This window comes from Pristiophorus japonicus, chromosome 3 (assembly GCF_044704955.1).
Source record: "Pristiophorus japonicus isolate sPriJap1 chromosome 3, sPriJap1.hap1, whole genome shotgun sequence".
In the NCBI taxonomy this organism is placed as follows: Eukaryota; Metazoa; Chordata; class Chondrichthyes; family Pristiophoridae; genus Pristiophorus; species Pristiophorus japonicus.
In genome coordinates this window covers 42186092-42201894 of record NC_091979.1, presented here as the reverse complement: position 1 = coordinate 42201894, position 15803 = coordinate 42186092, and the positions used below count along the sequence as shown (strand labels likewise).

Sequence of the window (15803 nt, the reverse complement as noted above, 5' to 3'; positions counted from 1 at the left end):
CCATCTGCCACAGTTTTTCCCAATCACTGAATCCGACAATGCAATCTATATGGCTCCTGAGATTCCATGGTATATACTTATGTGACCCATGAAGCCAAAAGTTTGGGCATCCCTGCTTTAAAAAGCAATGGATATGTTATTCTATAATTCCTCTCCAGAGTCAGATGTTCAACATCCATCCAGATGTCAAAAGCCAGCAGTTCACATGCGATCATGAAAATATAAATCAAGAACTTGTCTAACTGCTTATTGAGAAAGAATTGGGGGCTTCTTCAACCAACTTGCTTAATGAGCAAAAGACTTATTCAGAGGTGCGAGCAAGCTACTTGGTCGAGGTATGTGGCAGCCTAAATGCCTTCACATGATTCAATTACTTAGCTTCAATTTGCAGCAATGAGCAGGAACTCCATGGTGCTTGGAGCCATCTATGGTACATAACTTCAGTTAAAAACATTCTGATAAGAAAAATTTTAAGAATCTAGAAAACATTAAGTTATATTGGAGAACAGATTAACGAACCTGTGAAAGTTAGAATCATAGAATCATAGAATGGTTATTGCACAGAAGGAGGCCATTCGGTCCATCAAGCCTGTGCCAGCTCTCTGCAAGAGCACTTCAGCTAGTCCCACTCCCCCGCCCTTTCCCTGTAGTCCTGCAAAAAATTTCCCTCAGGTACTTACCTAGCTCCCTTTTGAAAGCCACAATTTGAATCTGCCTCCACCACCCTCTCAGGCAGTACATTCCAGATCCTAACCACTTGCTGCGGAAAAAGGTTTTTCCCTCATGTTACCTTTGGTTCTTCTGCCAGTCACCTTAAATTTGTTTCCTCTGGTTCTCGACCCTTCCACCGATGGGAACACTTTCTCTCTATCTACGTTGTCTAGACCCCTCATGATTTTGAACACCTCTATCAAATCTCAATTCAACCTTCTCTGCTCTGAGGAGAACAAGCACATCTTCTCCAGTCTATCCACGTAACTGTATTCCCTCATCCCTGGAACCATTCTTGTCAATCTTTTCTGAACCCTCTCTAAGACCTTCACATTCTTCCTAAAGTGGGGTGTTTGGACACAATTCTCCAGTTGAGGCCGATTCAGCGTTTTATAAAGGTTCATCATAACTTCCTTGCTCTTGTACTCGATGCCTCTATTTATAAAGCCCAGGATCCCGTATGCTTTTTCAACCGCTTTCTTAACCTGCCCCACCACCCTCAACGATTTATGCACATATACCCCCAGGTCTCTCAGTTCATGCACCTCCTTCAGAATTGTACCCTTTAGTTTATATTGCCTCTCTTTGTTCTTCTATGTTCTTATGTTCCGACCAAAATGTATCGCTTTGCACTTTCCTGAGTAAAATTTAATCTGCCACCTGATGTACTGTGATCTCATCTGCTGATTTATTCTTGTATTTATATAACTTCACCTTATAATAAATTGGAATGAGTAGTGTAGCCCAAACTATAGTCAGAGTGATTTGTTTTCTCCAATTTGGATATATGGGAGTATATGATGGAATCCTGTACACTTCTAGTGCATAACCTGATGGAATAAGGGTTCATTAGTTGCCCCAAGGCCTGATGTCTCAGATATTTTGCAGATAAGGTCAGCAGAAGTGTACTCTCAAACTCCAAGGAAATTTGGGGCTAAGGACTGTTTTGCAGTGTTAGTTGACAATATTCGTTCATCAATACATCAAATAGGTAAGACCATCATAGATTGACAAAATATCACAATGAAGTTGAGCACACACTGTGGGGTGTTTTTCAAAGCCACCCAAATACAACATTTCTGAATTAGATGAAAGTAAAAGATTCATGAACAGGTCTGAATTGCCCAGTGTCATGTATCTCACATTACTGTATATAACTGTATCGTACCATGCTATACATGACTGTAACAATAAGCATATCTTACCACCAGGGGTGCACTTGCAGGAGACACTCCATATCTGTCCCACTGGAGTATATAAAGAGAGGTCTCAGGCAAGTGCAGCACTGGAGAGCTGGAATTAAAGGTGCAGGTCCTGAGTGACCTTGACTTCAGCATGTGTGTCGTGTAAGTCAGTGCATTAGAGGACTTAACAGTGGCGACGAGATACGGGATCACAGAATCCACAGAATGGCTACCAACAGCTCAGATGAGAAATACAATGCTGGAGACAATTGGGATGACTTTATAGAAAGGCTCCAGCAAAGCTTTGTGACCAAAGACTGGCTGGGCGACGATAAGGCAGACAAGAGAAGAGCCCATCTCTTGACCAGCTGTGGCTCGAAAACACACGCTTTAATGAAAGACCTGCTGGCACCCGAGAAACCAGCAAGCAAGTCGTTTGAGGAGCTCAGCACACTGGTGAGAGACCACCTGAAGCCAGCGAGCAGCCTACACATGGTCAGACACAAGTTCGACAACTACAGACGCTGTGTGGGCCAAAGCATACCCGACTTCGTGGTGAACTTCGGAGGCTGGCTAGTTCATGTGAGTTCCCAATGAACTAAGGAGAGAAGTACTGAGAGACTTTTTTATTGAAGGAATAGGCCACGCAGGCATATTCCAAAAGATTATAGAGACTAAGAACTTGACTCTAGAGGAAGCAGCACTGCTCGCACAGACGTTCTTAGCAGGCGAAGAAGAAACGAGGCTGATCTATACTTCGGGTACGACAACCAACGAGGCATCGGAACAAGGGGTTCACATTGTGAAACAAACCGCTACCCCCACACACAGGCAGGAGAGCAGGCCTTCAACAGCAGACAGTGGCGCCAGAAGCCATCAAAATCAAGGGCCACATGAATGGCCGATCACACCTCATCAACCCACAATGCGAGCAATCAACAACAGATTGAGAGAAGCTCAAGGGAGATCAGCCAGACCCAGCTCATCCTTCGGAAACAATGGAAACAGTCTGTGTTGGAGATGTGGGGGAAGGCACTCAACCAGGGTGTGTCGATTTCAGCATGCCGTTTGCAGAAACTGCAACTACACAGGACATCTGGCTCGCATATGCCGAAAAACAGCAGCTCGGCTGGTATACAAATTGAAAGGGTCGGAAAGTGGACCAGAAGACGGTTGGAACAGTGCACAGGACGCCGAGGTACACGGGTTAACACGATCAATGTCCACTGTTCTTACACCAAGACACCTCCAATTATGATGAGGGTTCTACTCAACGGGATACCCGTCAACATAGAACTGGACACTGGGGCCAGTCAATCCCCCATGAGCGTTCAACAATTTGAACAGCTGTGGCCGCACAAAAACAACAGACCAAAACTCAAAGATCGACACCAAACGAAGGACCTATACTAAAGAATTCGTCCCAGTCCTTGGAAGCGCCATGCTCTCAGTCACACACAGAGGGATGGTGCACCGACTTTCCCTGTGGATTGTCCCCGGGGATCTCCCAGCCCTGTTGGGGAGAAGCTGGCTAGCAGAACTTAATTGGAAATGGGATGATGTTCATGCCATGTCGTCAGAGGAACGGACCTCCTGCTCAACAGTTCTAAGCCGTTTTGAACATCTCTTTCAGCCAGGTGTGGGCACCTTCAAAGGGGCTAAAGTTAGAATCTACATCACACAGAATGCCAGACCGGTCCATCACAAGGCTAGAGCTGTGCCTTATGTGATGAGGGAAAAGATTGAAAACGAACTGGACCGGCTTCTGCGGGAAGGCATAATTTATCCCGTGGAATTCAGCGACTGGGCAAGCCCCATCGTCCCCGTCATGAAGCCTGATGAATCCGTGCGAATCTGTGGGGATTACAAGTCTACCATAAACAGAGTCTCCCTACAGGACCAATATCCGCTGCCCAGAGTGGAGGACCTATTTGCCACGTTGGCTGGAGGAAAACTTTTCTCGAAACTTGACCTCACATCTGCGTATATGACGCAAGAACTGACCGAAGAGTCCAAGCTACTCACCACCATCAACACACATTGAGGCCGTTTTGTGTACAATCGATGCCCATTCGGCATCAGGTCGGCAGCTGCTATATTCCAGCGCAACATGGAGAGTCTGCTCAAGTCCATCCTGGGGACGGTTGTGTTTCAAGATGACATACTCATCACGGGCAGGAACACCGACTCTCATATCCGCAATCTTGAAGTACTAAGTCGATTGAATCGGGTAGGCCTAAGAGTTAAGAAATCCAAGTGTCTGTTTCTCGCACCTGAGGTTGAATTTTTGGGCAGAAGGATTGCCGCTGATGGAATCCGCCCAACCGAATCCAAAACCGAAGCGATTCGCCTGGCACCCAGGCCCCGGAATGTCTTGGAACTGCGCGCCTTTCTCAGGTTACTCAATTACTTTGACAACTTTATGCAAAACTTGAGCATGCTGCTGGAGCCTCTCCACATGCAACTCAGAAAGGGGTGCGATTGGTTTTGGGGGGACGCCCAAGAACGCGCCTTCAATAAGGCACGCAACCTTCTATGTTCCAAGAGTGTTTTAGCCTTTTTTGACCCAGGTAAAAAGTTAGTCCTTTCGTGTGATGCGTCAGCATACGGGGTCGGGTGCGTTTTACATCACGTCAATGATGTGGGTAAATTGCAGCCCGTGGCTTATGCCTCCAGGTCACTTTCGCGGGCGGAGCGCGGGTACGGTATAGTGGAGAAGGAGGTGCTCGCGTACGTGTACGATGTCAAAAAGATGCACCAATACCTTTTCGGGGCCAATTTTGCGTTAGAAACCGACCACAAACCCCTCACGTCCCTACTATCCGAGTGCAAGGCAATCAACACCAACGCCTCGGTGCGCATTCAACGGTGGGCACTCATGCTGGTGGCTTACCACTACACGATCAGGCGCAGACAACTGTGCCGACGCGCTTAGCAGGCTACCCCTGGCGACCACAGAAGGGTCCGACGAACAGGACTGTGAGATGGTCATGGCAATCAATGCCTTTGAATCCACAGGTTCGCCCATGACGGCTCGCCAAATCAGAGCCTGGATGACCAGCGACACCACGTTAACTCTAGTTAAAAGATACGTTTTAACCGGTGACTGGGCAGAGGCTTGCGATGCCTGCCCCGAGGAGGTCAAACCCTTCCATAGGCGCATGCATGAACTCTCACTACAGGCAGACTGCCTGATGTGGGGCAGCCGAGTAGTTATGCCCTTAGGAGGAAGGGAGGCGTTTGTCCGGGAGCTCCACTGTGAGCACCCGGGGATCGTCCTTATGAAGGCCATAGCCAGATCTCATGTCTGGTGGCCTGGCATTGATGCGGACTTGGAGCTCTGAGTCCGTCGGTGCACAATTTGTGCCCAACTCAGTAATGCTCCCAGGGAGCCCCCTAAGCCCCTAGCCCTGGCCCGCCAAACCAAGGTCGCGGGTGCATATAGACTATGCGGGCCCATTCATGGGCAAAATGTTCCTCGTAGTCATTGATGCATTTTCAAAATGGATCGAGTGCACCATTTTAAACTCGAGCACCACCTCCACCACTGTGGAGAGCCTTAGAACCATGTTTGCAACGCACGACATTCCTGACATATTGGTCAATGATAATGGTCCGTGCTTCACCAGCGCAGAATTTCACGATTTTACAGTTGACCACGGTATAAATCACGTTAAGACGGCACCTTTCAAGCCGGCCTCCAATGGTCAGGCGGAGCGAGCAGTGCAGATCATTAAACAAGGCATGCTCAGAATCCAAGGTCCCACGCTGCAGAGCCGCCTGTCGCGACTGCTGCTGGCATACAGATCTCGTCCGCATTCATTGACTAGGGTTCCCCCCGCACAACTATTGATGAAACAAACCTTAAAGACCAAGCACTCGTTATTCCTCCCAGACATGCATGAAATTGTTGAGGCTAAGCATCAAAAGCTAATTGAGTACCATGACCGAAATTCGAGGGGGAGGTGGAATGAGATAGGAGACAAAGTGTTTGTGCTAAACTATTGCTGGGGTCCCAAATGGCTTGCAGGGGCAGTAACAGACAGAGGGAAACAGGCTAATGGTTGTACAAATGGACAATGGCCAAACCTGCCGGAGGCATGTAGACCAAGTAAAAAGTAGATTCACTGATAACACTGAAGAACCAGAGGCAGACTACAATGTGGAACTCACACCACACCTGGTGGACAGACAGGTGGAACAACCTGAGGAAAGGGCAGTCTCAACAGACAGCCCAGGTGAGATACCAGCAATCACACCGAACGAAACAGACAGCCCAGGCGAGATACCAGCAATCACACCGAACGAAAAACAGGCACCAAGGCAAACAACTGAACCACAACTAAGACGCTCCACACGAGAGCGCAGACCACCTGAGAGACTGAATCTATAAAGGCAATAAGACCTTGGGGGAGGGTGATGTCATGTATCTCACATTACTGTATATAACTGTATCTTACCATGCTATACATGACTGTAACTGGATATGACCTGTAACAATAAGCAAACCTTACCACCAGGGGTGCACTTGCAGGAGACACTCCATACCTGTCCCACTGGGGTATATAAAGAGAGGTCTCAGGCAAGTGCAGCACTGGAGAGCTGGAATTAAAGGTGCAGGTCCTGAGTGACCTTGCACATAAGAACAGAAGAACATAAGAATTAGGAACCGGAGGAGGCCATCTAGCTCCTTGAGCCTGCTCCGCCATTCAACAAGATCATGGTTGATCTGGCCGTGGACTCAGCTCCACTTACCCGCCCGCTCCCCGTAACCCTGAATTTCCTTACTGGTTAAAAATCTAAAAATCTATGTGACTTGAATACATTCAATGAGCTAGCCTCAACTGCTTCCTTGGGCAGAGAATTCCACAGATTCACAACCCTCTGGGAGAAGAAATTCCTTCTCAACTCGGTTTTAAATTGGCTCCCCCGAATTTTGAGGCTGTGCCCCCTAGTTTTAGTCTCCCCGACCAGTGGAAACAACCTCTCTGCCTCTATCTTGTCGATCCATTTCATTATTTTAAATGTTTCTATAAGGTCACCCCTCATCCTTCTGAACTCCAACGAGTAAAGACCCAGTCTACTCAATCTATCATCATAAGGTAACCCCCTCATCTCCGGAATCAGCCTAGTGAATCGTCTCTGTACCCCCTCCAAAGCTAGTATATCCTTCGGTAAGTAAGGTGACCAAAACTTCATGCAGTACTCCAGGTGCGGCCTCACCAATACCCTATACAGTTGCAGCAGGACCTCCCTGCTTTTGTACTCCATCCCTCTCGCAATGAAGGCCAACATTCCATTCACCTTCCTGATTACTTGCTGCTCCTGCAAACTAACTTTTTGGGATTCATGCACAAGGACCCCCAGGTCCCTCTGCACCCATTCAAATAATATTCCCTTTTACTGTTTTTTTTCCCCAAGGTGGATGACCTCACACTTTCCGACATTGTATTCCATCTGCCAAACCTTAGCCCATTCGCTTAACCTATCTAAATCTCTTTGCAGCCTCTCTGTGTCCTCTACACAACCCGCTTTCCCACTAATCTTTGTGTCATCTGCAAATTTTGTTACACTACACTCTGTCCCCTCTTCCAGGTCATCTATGTATATTGTAAGCAGTTGTGGTCCCAGCACCGATCCCTGTGGCACACCACTAACCACCGATTTCCAACCCGAAAAGGAGCCATTGATCCCGACTCTCTGCTTTCTGTTAGCCAGTCAATTCTCTATCCATGCTAATACATTTCCTCTGACTCCGCATACCTTTATCTTCTGCAGTAACCTTTTGTGTGGCACCTTATCGAATGCCTTTTGGAAATCTAAATACACCACATCCATCGGTACACCTCTATCCACCATGCTCGCTATATCCTCAAAGAATTCCAGTAAATTAGTTAAACATGATTTCCCCTTCATGAATCCATGCTGCGTCTGCTTGATTGCACTATTCCTATCTAGATGTCCCGCTATTTCTTCCTTAATGATAGTTTCAAGCATTTTCCCCACTACAGATGTTAAACTAACCGGCCGATAGTTACCTGCCTTTTGTCTGCCCCCTTTTTTTAAACAGAAGCGTTACATTAGCTGCTTTCCAATCCGCTGGTACCTCCCCAGAGTCCAGAGAATTTTGGTAGATTATAACGAATGCATCTGCTATAACTTCCGCCATCTATTTTAATATCCTGGGATGCATTTCATCAGGACCAGGGGACTTTTCGACCTTGAGTCCCATTAGCCTGTCCAGCACTACCCCCCTAGTGATAGTGATTGTCTCAAGGTCCTCCCTTCCCACATTCCTGCGACCAGCAATTTTTGACATGGTTTTTGTGTTTTCCACTGTGAAGACCGAAGCAAAATAATTGTTTAAGGTCTCAGCCATTTCCACATTTCCCATTCTTAAATCCCCCTTCTCATCTTCTAAGGGACCAACATTTACTTTAGTCACTCTTTTCCGTTTTATATATCTGTAAAAGTTTTTACTATCTGTTTTTATGTTTTGCGCAAGTTTACTTTCGTAATCTATCTTTCCTTTCTTTATTGCTTCCTTAGTCATTCTTTGCTGTCGTTTAAAATTTTCCCAATCTTCTAGTTTCCCACTAACCTTGGCCACCTTATACACATTGGTTTTTAATTTGATACTCTCCTTTATTTCCTTGGTTATCCACGGCTAGTTATCCCTTCTCTTACCGCCCTTCTTTTTCACTGGAATATATTTTTGTTGAGCACTATGAAAGAGCTCCTTAAAAGTCCTCCACTGTTCCTCAATTGTGCCACCGTTTAGTCTGTGTTTCCAGTCTACTTTAGCCAACTCTGCCCTCATCCCACTGTAGCCTTTGTTTAAGCATAGTATGCTCGTTTGAGACACTATTTCCTCACCCTCAATCTGTATTACAAATTCAACCATACTGTGATCACTCATTCCGAGAGGATCTTTTACTCGGAGATCGTTTATTATTCCTGTCTCATTACACAGGACCAGATCTAAGATCGCTTGCTTCCTTGTAGGTTCTGTAACATACTGTTCTAAGAAACAATCCCGTATGCATTCTATGAATTCCTCCTCCAGGCTACCCCCTGCAATTTGATTTGACTAATCGATATGTAGGTTAAAATCCCCCATGATTACTGCCGTTCCTTTTTCACATGCCTCCATTATTCCCTTGATTATTGCCCGCCCCACCGTGAAGTTATTATTTGGGGGCCTATAAACTACGTCCACCAGTGACTTTTTCCCCTTACTATCTCTAATCTCCACCCACAATGATTCAACATTTTGTTCATTAGAGCCAATATCGTCTCTCACAACTGCCCTGATATCATCCTTTATTAACAGAGCTACCCCACCTCCTTTCCCTTCTTGTCTATCTTTCCGAATCGTCAGATACCCCTGTATGTTTAATTCCCAGTCTTGGCCACCCTGCAACCACGTTTCTGTAATGGCCACCAAGTCATATCCATTTGTAATGATTTGTGCCGTCAACTCATTTACTTTATTTCGAATGCTGCGTGCGTTTAGGTAGAGTGTTTTAATACTAGTTTTTAAACCATGATTTTTAGTTTTGACCACTCCTGCAGCCCCTTTATATTCAGTGGCCCTTTTTGTTTTTTGCCTTGGGTTTCTCTGCCCTCCACTTTTACTCATCTTCTTTCTGTCTTTTGCTTTTGTCTCCTTTTTGTTTCCCTCTGTCTCCCTGCATTGGTTCCCATCCCCCTGCCATATTAGTTTAACTCCTCCCCAACAGCACTAGCAAACACTCCCCCCTCGGACATGGTTCCGGTCCTGCCCAGGTGCAGACCGTCCGGTTTGTACTGGTCCCACCTCCCCCAGAACCTGTTCCAATGCCCCAGGAATTTGAATCCCTCCCTGCTGCACCACTGCTCAAGCCACGTATTCATCTGTGCTATCCTGCGATTCCTACTCTCACTAGCACGTGGCACTGGTAGCAATCCCGAGATTACTACTTTTGAGGTCCTACGTTTTAATTTAGCTCCTAGCTCCTTAAATTCATCTCGTAGGACCTCATCCCTTTTTTTACCTATATCGTTCGTACCAATGTGCACCACGACAACTGGCTGTTCACCCTCCCTTTTCAGAATGTCCTGCACCCGCTCCGAGACATCCTTGATCCTTGCACCAGGGAGGCAACATACCATCCTGGAGTCTCGGTTGCGGCCGCAGAAACGCCTATCTATTCCACCTTACAATCGAATCCCCTATCACTATCGCTCTCCCACTCTTTTTTTGACTTCAGCATGTGTCTCGTGTAAGTCAGTACATTAGAGTCAGGACTTAACACCCAATTTAAATTGATTGCCAGTTTCAGTCCCACCCCTACCAGACACAACAGAAATGCCACAAGGTCAAACAACAATTTGTAGTGGCTGACGGGTATGTGAAAACCTAAAGAGCTTTGGGGGGGAAAATTCAATTGTGCCTCGTTTGGGAGCGGTAACACTCATGAGATGCCAGCCGCAGAAGGCTTGCCTCTCGAGAGGTATTGGGGTTACTGCCCCGAAAGGAAGTGGAGCGGACGCGTCGGGAGCGGGGCGCAGCACTATGCACTGGGTCTAGTGCATAGGCCTAACGCATAGGAGGGCCTCTTCCCTTAATTACAGGAAAGGGCCCAAGTTGCAAACTCTGCATTATAAAAATGGGCCTACCTGGGGGTGCCATGCCAACAGCCCAGCACTCAAGTTACGTGCCGGGCTGACCGATCGTGGCACGGACCCCTCATTCAAAGCCCCCACGCGGCACACCAAAACATCAGACAATTTTTTTTTTAAAGCAATGCACCTCCCCTTTAACGATCACCCCGCGAGTGGTTGGCTGCCCAGTTCACATCTCCTGAAACTATTATCGCCTGGCACAGCTTCAGGGAGCGATACCCAATTTAGGATTTGGGGCGCTGCGCGCGGCGGTGATGTCGTCAGCAGAGCGGGGCACCTGGGCAAAAAGTCGTTTGCGCCCCCCGAAGGCGTTAACAGGAGGCGCAAATGACCTGAATTTCTAGGCCTTTGTTGCTAAAGTTATCAACTGCAAAAAATGTATTTTCAGCAAGACAACAACAACAACAGTATTTATACTGCACCTTTAAATTAGTAAAACATCCCAAGGCGCTTCACAGGAGTGTTTTAATGACAAAACAAATAAATTTGTTTTACTGCAGACTGCAGACAAATGTAACCCAGCAGTATTCCTTACCTCATAACCTTTCAATGATGGTCCCACCAACACAACGGGCCTCATGGACGGCACCACATCATAAGGAGGAATGTGCTCAGTCTGCATTAATTAGAAACAGTAATGATGCATGAGAATACTCATTAAATCCTAATAGTTTAAACAAGCTCATATCTTATTGAAATAGCAATGTTACTATGGGAGGCAGCTCTTACAGTGCAACACTATTTTACCTCTTTATGTTCCCCACAACATTAGAATGGGTCTTGTTAAGAATACTCACTTTCTGAAGTAGGTGGATTGTGACAGACCAATTGCCTGATATCCAGCAGAGTTTCCTAATCGAATATATTGACTGGGTAAACCTGAATACCATGTAGATTGAATGGTTATAGCGATCCACAGGGAAGCCCTTTCGGTCATTACTGGGGTATTCCTTCAGGAGATGACACGTGGAAGATTACTTTAAAAAGGTGATTATTTTGGAAATCCCCTTTAGATTACCGGAGGGCGCCATTCGAAAATAGTTGCTCTGTATGTGTTGGCACTCCTTCACACGGTTAGATGCAGCCTTGAGTTGTATCATCAGGTTCAATTGTGAAACAAACGACTGCAATTCTAATTGCCCAGCACCCGTTTTTCACCTGACTATGACTCAATATGGCACGTGGTACGCATGCGCTTATTCTGCGCTGGAAGTGTGCACCTTGCGATATTGGTTGGGGTGCCCTACTGTAAAAATTTGCAAGAAATTGGCGAAAACATCAACATCAAATGCATATACTTTTGGAATTAAAGCTTTGGACATTGCTTGGACACATCTGGTTGTTGCTGCACAAGGACAGACAGCCTGAAGTGGGACAGGTCCAAACATGTCCCACAGGAATACACATCAGGTGGAATGGAATCAATGGCTAAAATGGCAGGAAGATGTCATGCAATCAGTGAGAGATCAAGTAGATTGGTCGGTGCTCATGAAACAAAGGAAGCCTTTTCGACTACCCAGACTGGTTGGGGCCTTATCGAGGAAACAGCCCAGTAACAAAGGAAAAGGCCGAAGACATTGATTTTTGCTCTTTCAGTTGCACAGCTTCAGGTGAAAGGACAGTTGAGCTTTTGGCGTGAGAAGAAGCATTTTGCAGGTGTAAGAGTGGCAGGTTTCGGCTGCCTTCGCCCTCTCTCTCACCCCTCTGCTATGCCTGCTTGCTTCGTTCAAAGCACAAGCACTGAGCACTCTGTCTGGGATGGAGAGAAGAAACACCATCTCCGAGCAAAGAGAGCCTCGCCACTTTGACTGGGAAGCTGACCTTGAGACTGGACTTGAATACCACAGATTGGTCCAGAACCAGAAGATACGCCTCATCGGGAGAAGCAGCGAGTAAGCCAGAAGGGTAATTGGTGAGCATTTATCCCAGCCCACACATCTTTAAGACCACTGCATAGTGTGAAAGGGTGTCGTGCGTCCCAACCAAGCCTTAGGGGTTTTAGTGGGGAGGTTTTAGCATGGATTGTAAGCATACGCACAACTCTGTTGGACAGATTTCAGAGGTGCAATTTTGAATCTAAGCAGGGGTGTTTTAGACATGGGTACTTCGCGTTAGGGGCCTGTTCAGACAGGCCAGGGTTGTGTATTATACTGTGTTTGTTTTATACTACCAGTGTGTGTTTTACTGGGTGCAGGTGCTGTAACTTGAATAAAAGCATTGTGACGGTTGAGACCGAAAGATCTGGCTGTAACTGTGTCCTTCTGTTCACCACTGTAATCCCGGTGTTTAGAACTGTTGTAAGGGGGGCTGATTCGAAACCACCAAGGGCAAAACCACTTACACTGCGGCCATCCAGTACGTCTGCCTGAAACTGTTGTTAGGTTCATTGCTTACACAAATTGGTGGCCGAACGTTCGTTCAGGTCCCTTTTGTGAAATTGGTCAGTGACTGGCCACAATATGCGCCGTGCATGCTGTGGTCATTTGTTCTGAGCACACGGCAGCCAAACCAGCGGTCCTTAAAGGGACCACTAGAGACTGCCAATCAAAAGGTAAGGTCAAGTTTTTGTTACTTGCCTTAATGTGAAGTCATGGGCTCCACATTAAAACCACTTGCCGCCCCCGCCCCCCCCCCCCCCCCCACCCCGCCCTTACCTGAGGTTCTCGGCAAGTTACATAGGCTTACAACGGATATACGGCACAGAAACAGGCCATTTGGCCCAACCAGTCCATGGCAATGTTTATGCTCCACTTGAGCCTCCTCCCATCTTTCCTCATCTAACCCTATCAGCATACCCCTCTCTTCCTTTCCCCTTAAATGCATCTATTCTGTGGTAGCAAGTTCCACATTCTCATTACTCTTTAGGTAAAGAATTTTCTTCTGAATTCCCTATTGGATTTCTTGGTGACAATCTTATATTGTTGGCCTCCAATGTCTGAGCCAGTCGAATTTGCTACCCCTCCACAACTGGCGAGCTGCCACTGGGGCCGTGACTGGTGCCCGCAGCTCACTAATATCCTAATGAGCCCGACGAACCAATTTGACCTGATCCTGCCGACAGCCTCATTAGGCACACGCAGCTGCACTGGGATGACTGCAGGATTCTGGCACAATCCAATTGCTAAGCCAAAATGCTTTTGTTGACAATCAACTGCAATAAATAGAAAAGAAAACCCAAGAGGTTAAATTGAAATGTCATTTTTGTTTGATTGTTTTGTGTCTTGTACTTTGTAAGATTTTTGATTTAAATGTCGATTGTTGCATCCGAAGCCAATAGCTCGAGTCTCCGAATGCCGAAAGGGTTGATGGCGACAATTATTAATCTCGTGTTACACTTAGAATCGGAGAATGATTACAGCACGGGAGAAGGCCCGTCGAGCCCGTGCCGACTCTCAGCTTGGCCCACTATCCTGCCCTTTCCCCATAGCCCTGCAAACACTGAGCTGATTAAATAATTTGTCTGGAAAGATATGACAGGAATGGGAGGTACACAGACAGAAATGTGTTTTTTCTGGATAATGTGTGACTATTTATTCAGTCATTTGCATTGAACATACTTATTGACAAATTAATATAAACATTGTTAACTTTGACTGAAACCGGATCCCAAAGGAATTGATTGGGTAAACACAGGAACGTGCTGGCATTCTGAGAATTTCACTGTTATATATTTACCAAACCTTTGTGACTCATGCATGCATTTAATCTGTAAACATACTGTATTAGTTATTGTAATCTCAAGTGCAATGCCTGCCATTTCTGAAGTGAGTGCAGTAGTGAGACTAGAGGGCTGATTTTCCAAATGTGTGCTTCCAACATGGAGCCTTGCTCATTCGAAGTACATTGGGAAATTACGGACACCCCTCCTGCAATTTTCCAGCTTTTAATTTTTTTGGGGAAAAAAAACTCAATTGTCAAAACACAGCTTGGGTAATTAGCCACCTGGATATGCCGCTGTAAACGAGCAGATTACAGCTTCCAGATCAAGGGAGACAGAGTCCTCTTATGGGAACTAGAAATATCAGAACAGGAGTAAGTCCTCCATTCCAAAGCAGCCTCTTGATCCTTTTAATCCAATTCCTTGCCCTTTCTCTTTATCTCTTACTTCCCACGTATCCCTCGCCCCTCAATTGATTCTGCAGCTATGGCCTTCTGGGCAGTTCATTCCACATCTTCACAAGCCTTTGTGTGTGACGTTTTCTTTTCTTTTTGGTTTGCTTTTAACTGCCTCGATTTTGAATCTTAAGATTATGTTCCCATGTTCTGGAATCCCCCGCTGGAGGGAAGAGTTGTTCCCTAACTACTGCGTCAATTCCCTTCACTGCTGTCAAATGGTTCAAAGAGCTGCTTCCATTAAAAAGCCCGCAAATTGCAATACGCTCTTTTCTTGATAATGCAGCCGAGTGAGAAACATTTGAAGACATTCAGTATAAACATGAAAGCAGCGATTCTGCCGACAAATTCAGCCTCAAGCCAGTGGACATTCTGCCAACTGACACTTGCTGCCGCAAACACACTTGCCACATATAACAGAATTCACAGATATTTCTTTTGTGGGCAACTATTAATATGGAAGCAACATTGTCATAAATAAGATACACGACTGCAGATCACAATACTCTATTTGGACGAACCCATGGGCAACTCTACGTTCATCTGAATGTTTATTTTGTCACTGCTGGTTCTGTCACTTGACTTTGTGCCAGTTTTATCTGGTATCTAATTTTTACAGAACCCATTAGTTAGTTAAATGAATAACCTTAGCTGCACCAAAATCTCACATAATGCAGTCACTTATGCGCTAGTCCAGGTAGATTTGGCGTCAGACTACTCAGTCGCACTATTATCTTCATCTTAATCTGTCCCAAGCTGATGATGCTTTTTTCTTTGGATCTTTTAACAGTGCATTGATGGGTCATAAAATAACACTTCTGTAAAGCTACAGAATGTAACACAAAACCAACATTGCTGTTTTAAGATTATAGCAGTGATTTTAACCGGAGGCCAAGTAGGCGGGCAGTTACATTTGCTCCTGGGCCTTACCCACCGAGGTCACACTGTCTTCCCGCAGGTTCTGATTTTAACCTGCTCTTCTGAACAGGTGGGAAGGACACCTGAAACCAGTGATATCCTTCTTTAAATATGCAGATTGGGCTCCGATGATGTCATCTGACTGCTATTTTAACCCGAGGACTGCGCAGGGAAGGCACTGCCAAGCCAACCAAGTGGGATGAGGAGTCG

The 15803-nt window shown here is 46.1% G+C and overlaps 1 protein-coding gene across 3 annotated transcripts in view; it reads right to left on the bottom strand.

The window, feature by feature from the left end:
- cacnb4a (calcium channel, voltage-dependent, beta 4a subunit) overlaps positions 1-15803 on the bottom strand; it is a 287970-nt gene that overhangs the window by 70020 nt on the left and 202147 nt on the right. For all 3 annotated transcript variants that reach the window (XM_070875297.1, XM_070875299.1, XM_070875298.1), the window contains exon 7: positions 11098-11178. In XM_070875297.1, the coding sequence (XP_070731398.1) occupies positions 11098-11178 (81 nt within the window). The remainder of the gene's footprint in view (positions 1-11097; positions 11179-15803) is intronic.